This window comes from Pristiophorus japonicus, chromosome 9 (genome assembly GCF_044704955.1).
Source record: "Pristiophorus japonicus isolate sPriJap1 chromosome 9, sPriJap1.hap1, whole genome shotgun sequence".
Lineage (NCBI taxonomy): Eukaryota > Metazoa > Chordata > Chondrichthyes > Pristiophoridae > Pristiophorus > Pristiophorus japonicus.
Window position 1 is genome coordinate 228,249,162 of NC_091985.1, and position 20,683 is coordinate 228,269,844.

Below are 20,683 nucleotides of genomic sequence, written 5' to 3' on the forward strand. Positions count from 1 at the left end.
TTTGTATCGTCAGCAAACTTGGCTGCATTACACTCGGTCCCTTCATCCAAGTTGTTAATATAGATCATAAATAGTTGGGGTCCCAGCACTGATCCCTGTGGCATCCCATTGGTTACTGATTGCCAACCCGAGAATGATCCATTTATCCTGACTCTCTGGTTTCTGTTCATTAGCCAATCCTCTATTCATGCTAATATATTACCCCAACCCCGTGAACTTTTACCTTGTGCAAAACTTTTATGTGGCACCTGTCAAATGCCTTCTGGAAGACCAAATTTACCACATCCACTGCTTCTCCTTTATCCAACCTGTTCGTTACATCCTCAAAGAATTCCAGCAAATTTGTCAAACATGACTTCCCCTTCATAAATCCATGCTGTTACATCCATGTTACAGCAGTGACAGATAAGAAAGGTGTTGAATTAAACGATGGGAGGAAGGCAGCATCAGGGCGGAAGGACAGTGAGGGTCCCTTGCCCTCACAGAAGGACTCCCAAGTCCTGATCAGAAGTGACCCTCAGACAATCTTGGTTACAAAGCGGTCAATGTCTCGAACATGTAGAAATCTAGAACGACAAACACAGCAGCGAGTTTGCTGTTCAGATATATATATATATAGGAAAAAACGTGAATGAACCTTCCTCATAAGTCCGGCCGTCATTAACCATTTTTTGCCTGAGAGCAGAACAGAAACATAAAGAACGGTGTATAAATCGGGAGGGGATGTAATTGATGACCTAATTCAAGAATTTGAGATTGTGGCGAGCAATAAATCTGATTGGATGTTTAAAGAGACCAATCAGAGAGATGCAGAACAATGGGAATTGACAACGCGCCAATGAACCAATCACAGTCATTGCCTTCGCCCATCCCTCATTAGCATAGGGCTGTGGGCGGAGTGTGGGGTTGCCTATATAATGCTAGCTTGGAGTAGAATTTCCTTCATATCTGTGCCTGACTGGACAAGACAATGCCGGAGGAAAAGAAACCAGCTTCGAAAAAGGGTGCCAAGAAAGTCATCAAGAAAACACCACCGAAGGGCGGCAAGAAGCGCAGAAAGTCGAGGAAGGAGAGTTACTCCATCTACATCTACAAAGTGATGAAGCAGGTTCACCCCGACACCGGCATCTCCTCCAAGGCCATGGGCATCATGAACTCCTTCGTGAACGATATTTTTGAGCGCATCGCGGGTGAGGCTTCCCGCCTGGCCCATTACAACAAGCGCCGCACCATCAGCTCCCGGGAGATCCAGACCGCCGTGCGCCTGCTGCTGCCCGGTGAGCTGGCCAAACACGCCGTGTCGGAAGGGACAAAGGCGGTGACCAAGTACACCAGCTCCAAGTAAAACTCCACGCTGTCCTGACAACAAACCCCAAACACAACGGCTCTTTTAAGAGCCACCCACAACATCATTGAAAGAGCTGCAAAAACACATCACCCTTCAGATTGAATTTACTGTAATTATTTCCTGTGTGTGAGAACCTTTGTAATTCCAGCTGTAGATTTAGCTTTGAATTCTCATAAGCAGCTTCACTGACGGGTTCGACCTTGGCGTCGCTGGAATTTCCTGCAGTGAGTAAACTACAAACACGGGCCCTGGTCGCTTTCCCTTTGTTCTCAGACCCGTTCATTCACAACGCCTGCCCACAAATTTATTTTAGGGGGCGGGGAAACTCCGATTTCAGTCACATTCTCACTCAAGCCCTTTTCACGTTTTGTTTTATTCCGTTGCGCTCAGTCCGTTTATTAACCCGAGACTCCCCGCATTGTAACAACCCAGAATGGGAGTTCTTTGAGACTAGAACAGGGGCAGTTTGAACACACTGTCCCTCTTCTCTTTTTACAGAAGGAATCTCAGTTCTGGTCTCACTCCCAGAGCAGTTCCTGTGAAAACAAGTTCACTTTACAAAGATGGAGCTGGAATGTGTCCCGTTACAGAATCAGTGGGGACTGAGTCCCGCCCGTTACAGACAGTTTGGAACTGAAGCCGAATTTAATCCTGATTGTAACAGGCTGGAATTTGCAAGGGAAACATGGAATAAGATAAAAGGAAACAAATGTTTTAGAAATATATGGCTAATGGTGAAGTTACTAACATAATCCGCAATTTTAACAATTATTGGCGGGATTTCTGAATTTTAAAAATCGTTATGTTCTGACTGTTGGGAACCAATAATTTCAGCCCTGCTTTCATTGGTGGACTAAACAGGCTGTGATTGGTCATCGGAAACGGCCAATGAAATCCACGACTGATTGACCAATCACAAGTTCGCTCCCTGCATCCCTCCAGAAGGTATAAGAAGGGCAGATATGGGAGGAGTTTCTCATTCCTTGTCTGAACCTGCGGATTGTGGAAATGTCTGGAAGAGGAAAAACCAGCGGTAAAGCTCGGGCCAAGGCCAAGTCTCGCTCCTCCCGGGCCGGATTGCAGTTTCCTGTGGGCCGTGTTCACAGGCTCCTGCGAAAGGGGAACTACGCCCAGCGTGTGGGTGCCGGAGCCCCGGTCTACATGGCTGCTGTGCTCGAGTATCTGACCGCTGAAATCCTGGAGCTGGCCGGCAACGCGGCCCGTGACAACAAGAAGACCCGCATCATCCCCAGACACCTGCAGCTGGCCATCCGCAACGACGAGGAGCTCAACAAGCTGCTGGGAAAGGTGACCATCGCTCAGGGCGGGGTGCTGCCTAATATCCAGGCTGTGCTACTGCCGAAGAAAACCACCACTTCGTCCAAGACCAAGTAAAGCGGACAAGATTTAATCTAATAACCCAAAGGCTCTTTTCAGAGCCACTTACAGTATCTGTGAAAGGGCTGCTGACTGTATTATTGGAGACCTTCAGTTCAGTTACCGACAAATTGGTCTGTTTCAGACCTGTATGCGGGAGTTTTCAGTTCCTGGTATCTGCATTACGGTTCTCTGCTCACACAAACTCTTCAAGTTAGCAGCGAATAATTAAACTACAGTTGTCAGAGACTCAAAACTTGTATAAATACCGCAACCGGTTCCTTAAATATTCTTTAGTCTATCAATGAAAGTTGTATGAAGAGAGTTGGCGGTTGTTAAACGGGCCTAGTTTAATTCTAGTCTGTTTTGAGAGTTTCAATGCTGGTTCTGTTCCCGGGAGCTCCCGGGCTGTGTATTTCTCCTTAGCCGGTCAATTTAGACCTACACTGAGCAGCCAAGCGCAAGACGGTCACTGCCATGGAATTGGTGTTCGCTCTCAAACGACAGCACCGCACTTTCTATGGATTCAACGCGACCCTCTCCCCCAAGCACAAAGCAAAGTCTCTTCGAAGTGCCACCCACCGCCTCACTGGGAGTGGGGGAGGGGGGGGGGGGTGCCGGAGGGAGATATCGTTGATTTACATTTTGTTCTGTATGTTTTAAGTCCGCATATGCACGATGGATGGTATATCCTTTTAGTTTCAGAATTATAGACATTTATCATCGAAGCTTCCAGCACGGAAGGAGGCCACTTTGGCCCATCGTGTCCGTGCCGGCCAAAAAAAGGTTATCCAGCCTTATCCCACAGGTTACGGCACTTCAAGTGCACATGGTAAGGGTTTCTGCCTCGACCACCCACTCAGGCAGTGAGTTCCAGACCCCCACCCTCTGCGTGAAGAAATTTCCCCTCTAAACCTTCTGCCAATTACTTTAAATTTATGTCCCCTGTGCTCACGGAAATAGGCCGTTTACGGCACAACTCTTTTGAGGAAAACATAATAAATTAATCCAAGTGCTCCCCCCCCCCCGATCTGGGGGCACTCCAAACACTTTTCACGTGCCGTTTTTTTTTGATGATTTTTGTGGGGGGTTTTTTGGGCAGTAAAACCATAATTTACAAGTGTCCCCTATAAAAGGGGAGGGGGACACTAAAACCCAGCAATTAAAACAAATTAAACTTTAAAACATATAAAATCATATTAAAATTTGGTTGCCTGGGGTGACAATGCACTCCAGTCCCTCCGGCGCCCACCTCTCGCGGAAGGCCGCGAGCGTACCGGTGGACACCGTGTGCTCCATCTCTAGGGACACCCTGGCCTGGATGTAAGCATGGAAGAGAGGCAGGCAGTCAGGCTGAATGACCCCCTCTACCGCCCGCTGCCTGGACCAGCTGATGTCACCCTTGGCCATGCCCAGGAGCAGTCCTACAAGGAGGCCTTCAGACCTACCCGCTCCCCTCCGCACAGGGTGCCCAAAGATCAGGAGTGTGGGACTGAAGTGCAGCCAGAAATTGAGGAGCAGCCCCTTGAAATAATGGAACAGGGGCTGCAACCTCATACATTCACTAAAAGCATGGAACACGGACTCTTCCAGACTGCAGAAATTGCAGGCGGCCTGGGAGCCCGTGAACCGGCTTAAAAATTTTATTGCATGGGACTGCTCCATGCACCACCCTCCAGGCCAAGTCCCCGACAAATAGTGGGAGGACTCCCGCGTAGAGTGCACTGCATCGGGGACCCCCGCCTCCTCCGGACGGCAAGATGGTACGCCATGGCGTGTCTGGATGGCAGACGAGGATGGCAAGGTTGAGAGTGTGCAGGAGCAGCCCGTACAGGAAACCCCTCCGCGCGGAACTGAAAGGCACGGAGGGGATTTCTCCGAGGCGGCTCAAGTTGTGAGGCGCCGGCTCCCGAGGGAGGTTCCGGGGTTTGGCGCGATGAGGAATTCCGTCCGGACGGGGGTCAGTTCGAACGGGATCTCCCCATGTGCTTGAGCCTCCTCGACACACCTAACGGAGTCAGGGCCCAGAGCTGTTTTTAGTGACTCGATGGCATCGGCCACGCGGCCAGTATGTCTGGCGCCATCCAGCCCGCTCCTCCGCCATCGAGCAGGTCCCTGACCCTGGTCACCTCACCAGCCACAGCCCTCTCGTCCGACTGCCACCTGAAACCTCGGTCGTGGAGGTACGGATTCCAGAGCAGCGGTTCCTGCAGGACAGCCGCCACTCCAGCCGGTGGAGAGCTGCGCTTGGTGGAGACTTTGTTCCAGACTCTGATGTGTTCCTGGTAAAAGACAGGCAGCCCCTGGATGGCGGTCCTGATGCTCCCCAAGCTCACAAACAGGAGCTGCGTGTCGTAGTTGAGGCTGTGCTGCTGGCGGAAGAAATACGTCGCCAGCGCACGCCACCTAGGAGGGGGCTCAACGTAAAGGTATCTCTGCAGGGTCTGAAGACGGAAAGTCGCGAGCTGGGTGCTGATGCATACCAACGACTGACCGCCCTCCCTCAGTGGAAGACTCAAGACCGCTGCAGAGGCCCAGTGCTTCCTGTTGTTCTAGAAGAAGTCCACCAGCTTCTTCTGTATCTTGGCGACAAACGCAGGGGGAGGGGTCAAAGTGACCAGCCGGTACCACAGCATAGCGGCCACCAGCTGGTTTATGACTAGCACTCGACCCCTGTAGGACAGCACTCGGAGCAGTCCTGTCCAGCGCCCTAGGCGAGTGGCGACCTTGTCCTCCAGCTCTTCAGAGTTCACTGGCCAGGCTTCCTCGTCGGGGCTAAGGTAGACTCCCAGATAGAGGAGATGGGTCGTGCTCCAAGCAAAAGGCCTGAACTCCTCTGGCAGGGAGTCCACCCGCCACTGATCCACCAGGAGTCCGGAACATTTCTCCCAGTTGATCCTGGTGGAGGATGCGGCCGAGTAAATCGCCTGGCACTCACACATCCTCCGCAGGGCAACGGGATCCTCTACCGTGAGGAGCATGTCATCGGCATAAGCCGAGAGGACGACCTCCATGCCCGGCCCTTGCAGAGCCAGCCCCGTCAACCTCGTCTGCAGGAAAGGCTCCACGCAGATGGCATATAACGGGCCGGACATGGGGCATCCCTGGCACACCCCTCTCCTAAAGCGAAGGGGCGCCATCAAGGACCCGTTAACCTTAATCAGACACTCCGCGGCGGCATACAAAAGTCGGATCCGGGCGACGAAATGCGTCCCGAACCCGAAAGCGCGCAGAGTTCCGAACAGATAGTCATGATCCACCCTGTTGAACACCTTCTCTTGGTCTAGAGATAGGAAGGCGACTGACAGACCAGCCTCCTGGGAGTGATGGATGAGGTCCCGGACCAGATGGATGTTATCATGGATTGTCCGGCCTGGGACCGTGTAGGACTGGTCATGTGGTCCAGCACGGCGCCAAGGCGAGCAGATATCACCCTGGCAAAGATTTTGTAGTCCGTGCTGAGGAGGGAGACTGGGCGCCAGTTCTTAAATAGGCGGAGATCGCCCTTCTTCGGCAGCAGGACGATAACTGCCCTGTGCCAAGAGAGAAGCATCTCCCCGGTCGCCAGACTTTCCCCCAGGACCCGCGTGTAGTTGCCCCCCAGGACGTCCCAGAACGCCCTGTAGAACTCCACGGTCAGCCCGTCCAGCCCCGGGGCTTTTCCCCTCGAGAGCCGGTTGAGGGCGCTGGTCAGCTCCGCCAAGCTTAGCGGAGCTTCCAGATTTTCACCGCACTCCGGGCCGACCTTCAGCAGGTCCTCCCACAAAACTCTATGCGCTTCCTCGCTGGACGGCTCCAGAGAGAACAGAGCCCCATAATATCCTCGGGCCCTGTTGCTGACGCCCTGTGGATCCGAGATGAGAGAGCCGTCGTCGGCCAGCAGCGTCAAGAGCTGCTTATGGACACCCTGTTTTTTTTCCAGCGAGTAGAAGAAGGGGGAGCCGTGGTCCAGATCCCACAGGAATCAGATCCGTGACCTCACAAACACACCTCGGGACCCGACAAACTGCAGGTCCTTCAGGGCAGCCTTCTTTGCTTCATACACCGTCCGCAGGGCCGGGTCCTCGACGACTTGACCGAGACGGGATTCCAGGTCGAGCACCTCTTTTTCTAGGCGCCCGACCCTGGCCGCCCGCCCCTTGGTCGACCCCCTCACATACTCTTGACAGAAGACACGGACGTGAACCTTGCCCACGTCCCACCATAACCTCAAGGAGGGGAAGCCCCCCTGCTTCCTTCTCCAGTCAGCCCAGAAACGACGGAACGAGGCCTGGAACCACTCGTCCTCCAGCAGCTGGTTGTTAACATGCCAGTACGCGGACCCCATCCTCGCGTGGAGCGAAGCGAGCTCCGCCCACACCAGGCGGTGGTCCGAACACGGCACCGGCTGCATGGAGGCCGCCGGAACACAGGAACTGTATGCTCAAGATACGTAAAGGCGGTCAATTCTGGACCATCCTACTCCAGGCCTCACCCAAGTAAAGGCGCTGGAGTCGGGATGGAGATTTCGCCAAATGTCCACCAAGTCGAAGGACCTGACCAGGTCCCTCAACTTCTTGATCGCCGTCATGCTCTGCGGGGCACCGGAACGGTCCCTCACCTCGAGGGTGCAGTTGAAATCCCCTCTGAGGACAATGCAGTCACCGACGGAGCCAAGAAGAGCGGACAATTCTTCAAAGAAGCGCATTTGCTGCGGGCCGGGCTCAGGGGCGTACACGTTCACGAGATGGAGCGGCACGTCCCCCAAGCGAACCGTGACGTGCAGCAAGCGGCCTGGCATGGGCTCCTCGACCCCCAAGATCTCCGGCTGAAAATGCGGGGCCAGCAAGATGGCCACCCCACAAGAAGTGGCAGTGAGGTGGCTCATGCGGACCTCTCCTTGTCATTCCAGGAGCCACGTGGCTTCATCTCCCGGACCGGTGTGTGTTTCTTGCAGGAAGCACACCACATATTTCCCCTCCCGCAGGAGCGAAACATTGTTAAATCTACGGCGTGCCTCTCTGCCGCCGTTGATGTTGAGTCTGGCTCTCGTTATCTTCATGACAAAAGCATGGTGCAACCTCTACCTTAACATATTGTGGGAGGGTGGGGCAGAGGAGTCGTTTGTTGACCTCCACTCCCTCAGCAGCCCAGCGAGGAACGTTTTGAACTGGCGCAGCTCAAGGCTTTGCGCCTTAGATAAGGGCCCGCCCGTGGCCATGGTTTTAGTGGCAGCATGGACGGACCTGATAAGGAGTGCCGGCTCGGACTATTTTTCCAGGGCCAGATGGGCTCGGTTGCGGCAACCCTGGCTCTGGACCATAAAGTCCAGGAGCTCCTTTACAGGAATGAGGGGGGATTCAGCAGCGGGCACGAGGAGATCCACCGCCTCACTGGCGATGGACTCGAGATCTTCTCCCGCGCCCTCCACCGAGTCCCCATCCCCCTCCAGGAGGGCACCGCCAGCATCCGGTCCGTCGACTGCCCGAGGTACGGCAAATGGCCCAGCCGCTGCATCTGGCCCTGGCTCTGCTCCGATCCCACCCCTAGGAGTCCCCACTGGGCTCTTTTAATTGTGGTGCTGGGTCAGGAAGCGGCAGCGGAAGGGGTTCCCCCTCCACCCCAGGCACCGGGGAACATGGAGAGACCTGGTCGAAGAACCGCTCCAGGTCCTCCAAGTCCCCCAGCTCCAAAGTTGGGGGCGAGGGTTGGTGTTCTTCCCCATTCCCACCATCACCCCCCAGCCCAGCGTGTGTAGGTTCTTTAAAATTATTAAAATCTTCTTTATCTGCCGGATCGAGCAACTCCCGGGGGAAGTTGGATAATGGCTGGGCGGGCTCAGGTTCGGCCTTTTCGGCCCCGCCCGCCTCAGTCCCCGGGACGCCCGACCCGGCAGCGACGCATTCCTCCACTGGCCCCGCGGCCCCCACGACAGGCACGCCATCCCCGGGAGACAGAGGCTGGGCAGCCTCGACTGTCTGGCCCTACCCGGGGACAGATTCCCCCCGCCTACGGCGCAGTTTGGGGGCGCTGGTGGGGGACACGGGACATGCGGCGGGCACCAACTCCTCCGCGGAGGGAAGTTATTCCCCCTCCGCCTCATTGGAGCGGCGCCTCCTTTTTTGTCTGGTGGGGCGCGGAGACAGGGATAACTTCATGTCTGCCGAGCCCTCCCGCTCCGCCCCCCCCCCTTTTGCTTTTCTTGCCCGCGCCCGAGCCCCTCTGCGGTATTGGTCGAGGGCTCGGGCACGGGCTCAAGGCACCCCGCGCTCGCTGGTGACAGGGGTGGGCCGAGCGCGGTGATGGGGCTGTCCGGTGCACTGAGGGGACGCACCTCAAGGTATTTCACCTTCCTCCGTGCCTTCCTTCTGCCCGGATGCTCTCCCTACCCCCCGCCGGAGGCCATGAAGACAAAGGCCTCCAACGATATCCGCGCATCCACGCGGACGCTACTAGGGGGAGAGGTGGTGGTGGCGCCAGCCTTGGCCGCCTTTGGTGTTTTGGCGGCCTTGGAGGTGGGGCAGTTCTTGCGAACGTGCCCCACCTCTCTACAAGCATGGCACCGCACGCCGTCCGACGTCCAAAAGATGCGGTAGGCAGTCCCCTCATGCACCACATTGAAGGTGCCCTCCATCGTCTCCTCCAGCGCCAGCCGGATAAAAAGCTGGCGGCGGAAGGAGAACACGTGACGCAGGCTGGTCTCCCTGAGGCCGAGCGGTATCGGGTTAATCCCCGATTTACCTCCCCCAGTTGATATAGGTGGGGGAGCAGGAGCTCAGCGGGAACAAAGGGCGGGACCTTCGAAAGAATGACCCTCTGCGCGGTGGCCTCGAGAGGGTCCACCGGCAGGAACGCCCCGCCCACCGTGAGCCCCTTTTCACGGGCCAGGGACACCGCCCGCTCTGACCCCAGGAAGAACACGGCCTTCGCGGACATCTTGGAGGCCGCGACAATGGCCAAGGGGCCGACTACCCCAGCCATCGCCCGCACGCACTCCTCGATGCTCATAGTGGGGTGAGTGTAGCTCTTGACCCCGTGTTTTTTAGTTATTAATCTAAATGGTGGCAGGGCAGCAGGAGGCGCCATGGCTGCGGACACCGCCTGCGCGTACGTCTTAACTGGCCCTGCCACTGACGTGGATGGGGTTGCCATCATGGGGTCCCTTTAAGGGCTACACGCACCCCAAAGTCACACGCCTTAATGGTCTTAATAGGCCTTGTTAAATGTGTGAGCTCTTAATGAGGCACACCTCTCCCCTGGTTAACGATTGGGGAGGGGCCTTGCTCCCTCTGCTCAGTTGTCTTGATTTTTTAATTAGGAGGAAAGGGGTCTCAGGGAGAGAGGGGAGAGACAGAGAGAGAGAGAGATAGAGTGAGAGAGAGGGGCTGGGAAAGAGGGAAGCTGTGAGGGCAGGTCTCCCCTCACAGTGCTGGGTGGGTGTTTTGCTGGGGTGTACTCCCCAGATGGCAAAATAACACAGTCTTATTAGGTGGTCTTCGGGTGGGGGGGTTTCTGCCTCGACCACCCATTCAGGCAGTGAGTTCCAGACCCCAACCCTCTGCGTGAAGAAATTTCCCCTCTAAACCTGCCAATTACTTTAAATTTATGTCCCCTGTGCTAAGGGAAATAGGCCGTTTACGGCACAGAAGCTACGGCATATTCCAGGTGAAGGTAACACTGAAACAACTAATGTAGTTACAGCAGTGACAGATAAGAAAGGTGTTGAATTAAACGGTGGGAGGAAGGCAGCATCAGGGCGGAAGGACAGTGAGGGCCTTTTGCCCTCATAGAAGGACTCCCAAGTCCTGACCAGAAGTGACCCTCAGGCAATCTCGGTTACAAACCGGTCAATGTCTGTCGAACATGTAGACATCTAGATCGATAAAGAATAGAATATGGCTCGGGAGGGGATGTAACTGATGACATAATTCAAGAATTTGAGATTGTGGCGAGCAGTAAATCTGATTGGATGTTTAAAGAGACCAATCAGAGAATTACAGAACAATGGAAATTGACTACGCAGCGAGTGAACCAATCACAATCGTTGCCTTCACCCATTCCTCATTAGCATAGGGCTGTGGGCGGAGTGTGGGGCTGCCTATATAATGCGAGCTCCGAGCTAAGTTTACGTCATGTCTGCGTTGAATTGAACAAGACGATGCCTGAAGAGAAGAAATCAGTTACTGCCAAGAAAGGCGCCAAGAAAGTCATCAAGAAAACACCACCGAAGGGCGGCAAGAAGCGCAGAAAGTCGAGGAAGGAGAGTTACTCCATCTACATCTACAAAGTGATGAAGCAGGTTCACCCTGACACCGGCATCTCCTCCAAGGCCATGGGCATCATGAACTCTTTTGTGAACGATATTTTCGAGCGCATCGCGGGTGAGGCTTCCCGCCTGGCCCACTACAACAAGCGCCGCACCATCAGCTCCCGGGAGATCCAGACTGCCGTGCGCCTGCTGCTGCCCGGGGAGCTGGCCAAACACGCCGTGTCGGAAGGGACAAAGGCGGTGACCAAATACACCAGCTCCAAGTAAAACACCACGTTGTCCTGACAGAACAAACCCCAAACACAACGGCTCTTTTAAGAGCCACCCACAACCTCTCTGAAAGAGCTGCACAAATGCGTCATCCTTTAACCTCAAATTACTGTAGTTATTTCCTGAGCAAGTGTTTTTGACAACATTTAAAGATCCAGGGTAGATTTAGATACGAATTTTCAGATAAGCGGTTTTACTGTCCGGTTCAGCCTTAGCTTCTCTGATGAATTTCCCTCCCAGTAAGCTACAAACACTCCCTGGTCGCCTGTCGACGAATTATGGTCTTGTTTTAAGGGTTGAGACTCAGACTTTACTCACCTCATTATTTCTCAAGCCCTTTTCAATAAAAAAAAAATTCTCGTTAGTCAACCCGCTTATTACCCGGGGCCTGCGTGTGCAACAACCCAGAATGGGAGTTCTTACAGAGACCAGAACGGGGCAGTTTGAACACTCTGTCCCTCTTCTCTTTTCACAGAAGGACTTCCAGTTCTGGTCTCACTCCCGCCTGTGCGGAGGATCGATCCATGATCTGTGATTCCCAAATTGTACAAAGATTGAGCTGCAATGTGTCCCGTTACAGAATGTTTGAAAGTCAACCCGAATTTAATCCTGATTGTAACATCCTGGAATTTGGAAGGCAATATGGAATAAAATGTGTTTGGAAATCTTTAGCTAATGATGAATTTATTAACATAATCCGCATTGTAAAAATTATTGGCGGGGTTTTTGAAATTGAAGATTCGTTGGAAGTCGAACAATAATTTTCGCCCTCTTTTCAGTGGCAGGCTAAGCAGATGGTGATTGGTCATCGGAAAAGACCAATGAAATGCAACGCAGAGCGACCAATCACAAGTTCACTCCCTGCATCCCTCCAGAATGTATAAGAAGAACAGATGTGGGAGGAGTTTCGCATTCTTTCTCTGAATCTGTGGATTGTGGAAATGTCTGGAAGAGGAAAAACCGGCGGTAAAGCTCGGGCCAAGTCTCATTCTTCCCGGGCCGGACTGCAGTTCCCGCGTTCACAGGCTTCTGCGAAATGGGAACTACGCTCAATGTGTGGGTGCCGGAGCCCCGGTCTACATGGCTGCTGTGCTCGAGGATCTGACCGCTGAAATCCTGGAGCTGGCCGGCAACGCGGCCCGCGACAACAAGAAAACCCGCATCATCCCCAGACACCTGCAGCTGGCCATCCGCAACGACGAGGAGCTCAATAAGTTGCTGGGAAAGGTGACCATCGCTTAGGGCGAGGTGCTGCCGAATATCCAGGCTATGCTGCTGCCGAAGAAAACCACCACTTCGTCCAAGTAAAGCGGACAAGATTTAATTTAATAACCCAAAGGCTCTTTTCAGAGCCACCCACAGTATCTGTGGAAGGGCTGCTTACTGACTTAATGGAGTCAGAGCCCTTGAATTCATGTACCGATAGATTGGCCTGTTTCAGACCTGTAAACATAGAAAATAGGTGTAGGAGTAGGCCATTCGGTCCTTCGAGCCTGCACCACATTCAATAAGATCATGGCTGATCTTTCACCTTAGTACCCCTTTCCTGCTTTCTCTCCATATCCCTTGATCTCTTTAGCCGTAAGGGCCGCATCGAACTCCCTCTTGAATATACCCAACGAACTGACATCAACAACTCTGCCGTAGGGAATTCCACAGGTTAACAACTCTGAGTGAAGAAGTTTCTCCTCATCTCTGTCCCAAATGGCTTACCCCTTATCTGTATGGGGGAGTTTTCAGTTCCCGGTCTCTGCTCACACATACACTCTTCCAGTTAACAGCGAATAATTGAACTACAGTTGTCACTCAACAATTGTATAAATACCGCCACCGGTTCCTTAAATATTCTTTAATCTGTCTATGAAAACTAGAGAGTCGGCGGTGATGAATTAATGCTTGTAATAAAAGGGCCTAGTTTAATTCTGGTCTGGTTTGAGATAATTTGAATGCTGCTTCTGTTCCCGGGCTGTGTATTTCTCTGCTAAGCCGGTCAGTTTAGACCGCACTGCCTCAGCTAGCGATGTACACACACACACAGGACCCGGGTCAATTGCAGTACTTCCCAGATCTGCCTGCCCCCATTCTCCGGCAACACCGAATGGGGAAATCTGTGCTCTGCCCCGGGGAACTCGGGGTCAGAGCGACGCAAAGCCGATGTCAGTTTCTGAAAATATTAAATGACTCATTAGTTAATATTAGTCAATAACTCCCATGTGAACAGAGTTGGTATATGAACACACGATCAGTAATCAGTCCCACACCCTCTGCCCGTCCCTACAGTGGGTTAATGAACAACACGAAGCTCTGGTTACAGGAGATCGCAGCTCTTTCCTTTGCTGATTTGGTGGCTCTGAAAAGAGCCGTTGTTGCACTTGGTGCTGAAGCTTCGAGCCGAGGCAGGGAGAGTCTAGGCGCGCTCCCCGCGGATGCGGCGGGCCAGCTGGATGTCTTTGGGCATGATGGTGACTCGCTTGGCGTGGATGGCGCACAGGTTGGTGTCCTCAAAGAGCCCCACCAGGTAAGCCTCGCTGGCCTCCTGCAGGGCCATGACTGCCGAGCTCTGGAAGCGCAGGTCGGTCTTGAAGTCCTGAGCGATCTCCCGCACCAGGCGCTGGAAGGGCAGTTTGCGGATCAGCAGCTCGGTGGATTTCTGGTAGCGGCGGATCTCCCTCAGAGCCACGGTGCCGGGTCTGTAGCGATGAGGCTTCTTCACTCCGCCCGTGGCCGGAGCGCTCTTCCGGGCCGCTTTGGTGGCCAGCTGTTTGCGAGGAGCTTTCCCTCCGGTGGATTTGCGCGCTGTCTGCTTGGTCCTGGCCATTTTCTGAACAGATCTCAGCACAATCTGGGGCACACAGACTGTTAATGCAGAGCCGCCTCTTGTGCCTCCTTTTAAAGTGTGTGAGGGTCCGCCCCGGTGCTGTGATTGGCTGCAACCCGACCGCCAATCAAGTTTGACCCAAGCACCGAGAGTGAAAATGAAGGGCGGGGAATACTGGCCCCTGATTGGCTGAACTGAAACTGACAGTTGGTCAATTTCAAAAAGCCCGCCAATTTCAGAATATTAACCAACAGAGATTAAAGAAACTCTAATTTCCCGCCAGCAATTTAAGAATCCCAATCTTTATAACGGCGATTGTGCCCCATTATAAGTCACCAATCCCATTCTCTGCAACATTCCGGTTTGAATTCTGTTCCATTCCCTGATCGGTCTGTACCGGGCGGGAATAAATCCCCGGTCACTGCTTCCTATAAACACAAAGTCCCGCATCCATCCCGCCAGTGCCGTCCCGTTTAACTGATTCTCAGAAACCTCACAATATGACAGGAATTAGCTATGAGGGGAGACTGTAATGTGTAAAGTGGATTGTGTATCCCGCCCGGTGGTAATTGTGACTCTCAGCCGGAGTATCTGATCTCTCATATTTACAATAGTTGTAAAATATTTAATAATTCCCATATTCCTACAGCGACTACCCTCCAAAAGTACTTAATTGGTCTTGAGATGTTCGGTGGGCGTGAAAGGCGCTATATAAATCCAAATATTTTTTTCCATTAATTAAACAGCCGAAACCATTTCCCAACCAAACTGTCCGCATTCCCATCCCCAGGTCGCTGCTCTCTCTATGAGGCGGTGGGTGGCTCTGAGAAGAGCCTTTGTGTTGTGTTTGGGGGGGGGGGGGGCGGGGAAGGGTCGAGTTAATCAGCCGCCGAATCCATAGAGAGTGCGGCCCTGCCGCTTCAGAGCGTACACCACATCCATGGCAGTGACCGTCTTGCGCTTGGCGTGCTCAGTGTAGGTGACTGCATCTCGGATCACATTCTCCAGGAAAACCTTCAGCACCCCGCGGGTCTCCTCGTAGATCAGGCCCGAGATCCGCTTGACACCGCCACGGCGAGCCAGGCGGCGGATGGCTGGTTTGGTAATACCCTGGATGTTATCACGGAGCACCTTACGGTGCCGCTTGGCTCCGCCTTTACCCAGTCCTTTGCCTCCTTTACCTCTTCCAGACATGATGATTCTTCACTCAAACAGTCGCTGAATGAGACGCGACCTCTTCCCGGCTCCTTTTTATCGAGCCGGAGCCGACCTGACTGAGAAAGTGCAGAGTGAGAGAGGCGGGAAGGGGAGGAGATAGAGTCAGGATTGACAGACAGAGCAGAGAGCGGCCTCTGATCTTCCAGCTCCTCCTCCAACTTTCTGCAGCCGCCAATTTCAAACCGTTTCCCGACAATAGAACCGAAACACAGCGCTCCGCACAAACCTTTACAGTCTCGGAATTCATCTTCAAGGCTTCCAGGAACCTGAAGTTTTAAATAAGGTCCCGTTACAATTAACAATCGCGAATATTCCCGCCTATATACAGTCCCGTCCCTGTCAATCTCAGACCTTGTTCCATCTCCCCACACTTCCTCTCACAGACGGGTTCAGCAGTTTACAAACACCTTATTCCAGCTGATTTGGAGAATGTGGTGTTTGGGGTTTGAGTTGTGAGGCGGGGTATCTCCGCCAGTATCACCGTCTCAGACTCTCCCCCTGAATCTGTGAAATGACAATGACCAGGAACTGAGATTGGAGCCGAACACATCCCCAGTTAGTGAGGCCCGGGCCGGACATCCCATTCTCTGTGTGTTTTATTGCAGACACTGGGGGAGGGGTGGGTGCAGCCAATGTCAGCGAGTCACCAGGGATCCTGGCTTCATGTTCAATGATTTCTGTCTGAAATCTGAGCCCGGCCCCGGGACAGGGATCATTTGATTCGGGGATCAGCTCTTTTCTGAGAGGCGTGGGTGGCTCTGAGAAGAGCCTTTGGGTTCAGATGTTTACAAGTTGCACTTTTTATTTACTTTTTGGGCGCTGTTTTCTTGGGTCTTGCTGATTTGGCCTTGGCCCTCGGTTTTTCCACCTTTTTGGCCGCCTTCACCTTTGTGCCTGAGGCCTTCTTGGGGCTCTTGGGCTTCGCCGCAGCCGGCTTCTTCCCAGCCGCCGCTTTCGCTGTCTTTTTTACTGTTAGCGCCTTCTTGGTGCTCCTTTTCTTGGCGGGAGATTTCTTGGCTGCTGGTTTCTTGGCTGGAGATTTCTTGGCTGGAGATTTCTTGGCTGCTGGTTTCCTGGCTGGAGATTTCTTGGCTGGAGATTTCTTCGCTGCTGGTTTCTTGGCTGGAGATTTTTTGGCTGCTGGTTTCTTCACCTTCCTTCCCACTTTCCCGTGATTTTCCTTCTTAGCGACTTTGAAGGAGCCCGAGGCGCCCGTGCCCTTGGTCTGCACCAGGAAGCCATTTGTCACATTCCTCTTGATACTGAACCTGATCTGGGACCCGCGCTTCTCCACATCCACGCCTTTGGCCGCCAGAGCCTTCTTTATCGCGGCCAGGGACATCCCCTTGCGATCGCTGCCATCGGCCACCACCTTGAGGATCTGTTCGCCCAACGTGGGACCGGCTGGCTTGGAGCGGGGAGCCGCCTTCTTCTTCTTGCTGGGAGCCTTGGTTTGAGCGGCGGCGGCAGGAAGAGCCGTTTCGTCGGCTGCAGTGTCAGTCATGTCGGTGAATCTGTGGAAAATCTCTCTGATAGTCAGAGCTCGGTCAGAAATGAAACGGGAGGCGGCGGCACAGAGCAACTTAAAGGCAGCGAGCGGACGGGGCGGAGACATCCTGCTGTCAGCTCCCCGCCCCTCCAGCCTCTCTGTGTTTCTCTCTCCTCATTAACTGTCCGATTCCAATTCAACCCGGGCCCTCCAGATTTCCAGACTGGCCTCTTTCTGTCCCGAACACCGGGATGTATGTTGTCGAGAAAGTTTCCTCCGAATAGAAGGCAACAATTTAGATTTAAACCCGTTTCATTGCTGCACTGATCGCGCTCTCTCACCCGATCGCGGACATTTTCTCTGTTTTTCGACTAAAATTTGAAATCTCATCAAACTTTACGTTGAAATTCCCGCTTTAGACCTGAGCAGGGGAGCAGGGCGATCCTTGACAGGGAAATCTTTGAATTTTACACAAGAGGGACTCTGGAATCCGGCGATGAGACGGACACACAAACACAGTGATATTGGTCTCACCGGCCCACCTCAAGTCTAAACGCCAAGAGCGTGCAGAAATCAAACGCGGGCAGCGGAAGGAGCGTGAGGCAAACCTGTCCCACCCTCCCTTTTCCTCAACGGCTATTTGTCCCACCTGTGACAGGGACTGTGGTTCTCGTATTAGACTGTTCAGCCACCGAAGGACTCATTTTTAGAGTGGAAGCAAGTCTTCCTCGATCCCGAGGGACTGCCTATGATGATCCCTCAAAATCGAGGAATACTTGCTTCCACTCTGAAAGTGAGATCTTAGGTGACCGAACAGTCCAATACGGGAATTACAGGTTGTCACAGGTGGGACAGACAGTCGTTGAGGGAAAGGGTGGGTGGAACCGGTTTGCCGCACGCTCCTTCCGCTGCCTGCGCTTGGTTTCTGCATGCTCTCAGCGACGAGACTCTAGGTGCTCAGTCCCCTCCCGGATGTACTTCCTCCAATTAGGGCGGTCTTTGGCCAGGGACTCCGAGGTATCGGTGGGGTTATTGCACTTTATCAAGGAGGCTTTGAGGGTGTCCTTGTAACGTTTCCTCTGCCTACCTTGGTCTCGCTTGCCCTGACGGAGCTCCGCGTAGAGTGCTTGCTTTGGGAGTCTTGTGTCAGGCATGCGGACAATATGGCCTGCCCAGCCGAGCTGGTCGAGTGTGGTCAGTGCCCTTCGATGCTGGGGATGTTGGCCTGGTCGAGGACGCTAACGTTGGTGCGTCTGTCCTCCCAGGGGATTTGCAGGATCTTGCGGAGACATCATTGGTGGTATTTCTCCAGCGATTTCCATCAAGATCCACGGCGCGATCCTGGACGACTTGGACCACTTTCCATACCTCGGGAGCCTATTATCAGCAAAGGCAGACATCGACAACGAGATTGACCACCGCCTCCAGTGCGACAACGCAGCCTTCGGCCGCCTGAGGAAAAGAGTGTTCGAAGATGGGGAAGTGGGTTGTGTAGAGGACACAGAGAGGCTGCAAAGAGATTTAGATAGGTTAAGCGAATGGGCTAAGGTTTGGCAGATGTAGGAAAATGTGAGGTCATCCACTTTGGAAAAAAAAAACAGTAAAAGGGAATATTATTTGAATGGGGAGAAATTACAACATGCTGCGGTGCAGATTGACCTGGGGACCTTGTGCATGAATCCCACAAAGTTAGTTTGCAGGTACAGCAGGTAATCAGGAAGACGAATGGAATATTGGCCTTCATTGCAAGAGGGATGGAGTACAAAAGCAGGGAGGTCCTGCTGCAACTGTACAGGGTTTTGGTGAAGCCACACCTGGAGTACTGCGTGCAGTTTTGGTCACCTTACTTAAGGAAGGATATACTAGCTTTGGAGGGGGTACAGAGACGATTCACTAGGCTGATTCTGGAGATGAGGGGGTTACCTTATGATGATAGATTGAGTAGACTGGGTCTTTACTCGTTGGAGTTCAGAAGGATGAGGGGTGATCTTATAGAAACATTTAAAATAATGAAAGGGATAGACAAGATAGAGGCAGAGAGGTTGTTTCCACTGGTCGGGGAGACTAGAACTAGGGGGCACAGCCTCAAAATATGGGGGAGCCAATTTAAAACCGAGTTGAGAAGGAATTTCTTCTCCCAGAGGGTTGTGAATCTGTGGAATTCTCTGCCCAGGGAAGCAGTTGAGGCTAGCTCATTGAATGTATTCAAATCACAGATAGATACATTTTTAACCAATAAGGCAATTAAGGGGTATGGGGAGCGGGCGGGTCAGTGGAGCTGAGTCCACGGCCAGATCAGCCATGATCTTTTTGAATGGCGGAGCAGGCTCGAGGGGCTAGATGGCCTACTCCTGTTCCTAAATCTTATGTTCTTATGTAAGATCAGGCCCTCAAATCTGCCACCAAGCTCATGGTCTACAGGGCAGTAGTGCTACCCACCCTCCTGTGTGGCTCAGAGACGTGGACCATATAACAGTAGACACACACTATCACTCACACAATGTTCACATCTGCACATTCACAGCACAAACTGTCCCAGATTTATAGCTCCCAGCACAGGGTTTCCTCTCCGCTCGGCCTGTGCTGCCGATTCTCGGGGTTAGTTGTAGTTTCCCAGCTCAGTAAGTGTTAAACACTCTGAGACCGGCGCTCCTCACAGTGTCTGTTCCCCAGATTCAGGGGCAGGAGCCAATCACAGCAGTGGCTGGCTTAACCCCATATCTGCTTTAAGTTGTTATATTGTTCGCATGCAGAAATATGTTTAATGTATCTGAAAATACAAATTATGTGCTCTTCACCCCTCCAGCCTCTCTTTGTCTCTCGAAACTTCTAAATTGAGGGACATTTAACAGTAACTGGTGACCTATCCATTCGATCCTCATCACCCAGAGATGGCTATCTGAGAGAGCGGCAGAGATAGACACCTGAAACACGCTAACTGTGTCTCCCTATTACGCTCAATACTAGTATCACACATTCATGTACCGTACCAGTGGAAGATAGAGGGAGACAGGCACAGTATCAGTCTTACACTTTGTATTGGTGTCTCCATCTTACGCTCAGTAACAGTGCCACAGCGTCATGTAGAGCACCAGGGAGAGAATAGAGACAGTATCAGAGTTATACTTCCAATAGTGTTTCCACATCACGCTAAATAACAGTATCCCGCCTTCCCAAACAGTACAAGAGAAAGGGGGATAGCAACAGAGAGAGAGAGGGGAGAGTGGGGTGGGGGCGAGGGGTGGGGGGTCAGAGTGCTGACAGAGAGACAGGAGAGATCAAGGCAGGACGTGAGACACAGAAACATGCACAGTATCAGTTCCAGACTGACCTGTGAGGTCCGGTTTGATCCTGAAAGATCCCATTGGAGAGACAGAAGATGCAGTCCCCTCTCTCACTGATATTGTACCACTGACAGACACATTATTAATCCCACACTGCGGGACAGTGTCAGAGAGTGAGAGAAACAAGGTCCCACATTTAACCCTCGCTTGCCTGTTGTACTCTCTGTAATCTTGCAGCTCAGGGCCGTTCGGTATTACTCTCAGTGACCGAGTGTTTCACTCTGATTAAGCTAAACTGGGACAGTTTCTGTCAGATATTAACTCCTGCACAGTCCCAGCAAACACTCCTACTCCCCCGTCCCGCCGATGTTTCTGCAGGATTGCTTCGTGAGGACGGGCTCATGAAGAGAAAAACACCCTGCACGGAATGATCGCAAATTGAGCATCTCAAAGGGACAAGGCTCCCAGCTTTAAACATTCTCTGTCCTTGCCCCCAGGCCCAGTTCCTTTGCTCAGATTCTGATAAAAGTAAATCGGGAAAAGTTCACTTTGATTTTTAAAGGCTGAATTGTTGCGGAGAGCTGCGCATGCGCGGATAAGCCCCGCCCCCTGTGTCGATTTCCAGTGAGCA

The 20,683-nt window shown here is 52.9% G+C and overlaps 1 protein-coding gene across 1 annotated transcript; it reads left to right on the plus strand.

The window, feature by feature from the left end:
- The first annotated feature begins 2,356 nt into the window (after positions 1 to 2,356).
- LOC139272847 (histone H2A type 2-A-like) lies at positions 2,357 to 2,847 on the plus strand. Its single transcript, XM_070888962.1, has one exon. It carries the CDS (start codon positions 2,357 to 2,359, stop codon positions 2,741 to 2,743), a length of 387 nt encoding a protein of 128 aa, XP_070745063.1. The 3' UTR covers positions 2,744 to 2,847.
- The last annotated feature ends 17,836 nt before the right edge of the window (positions 2,848 to 20,683 follow it).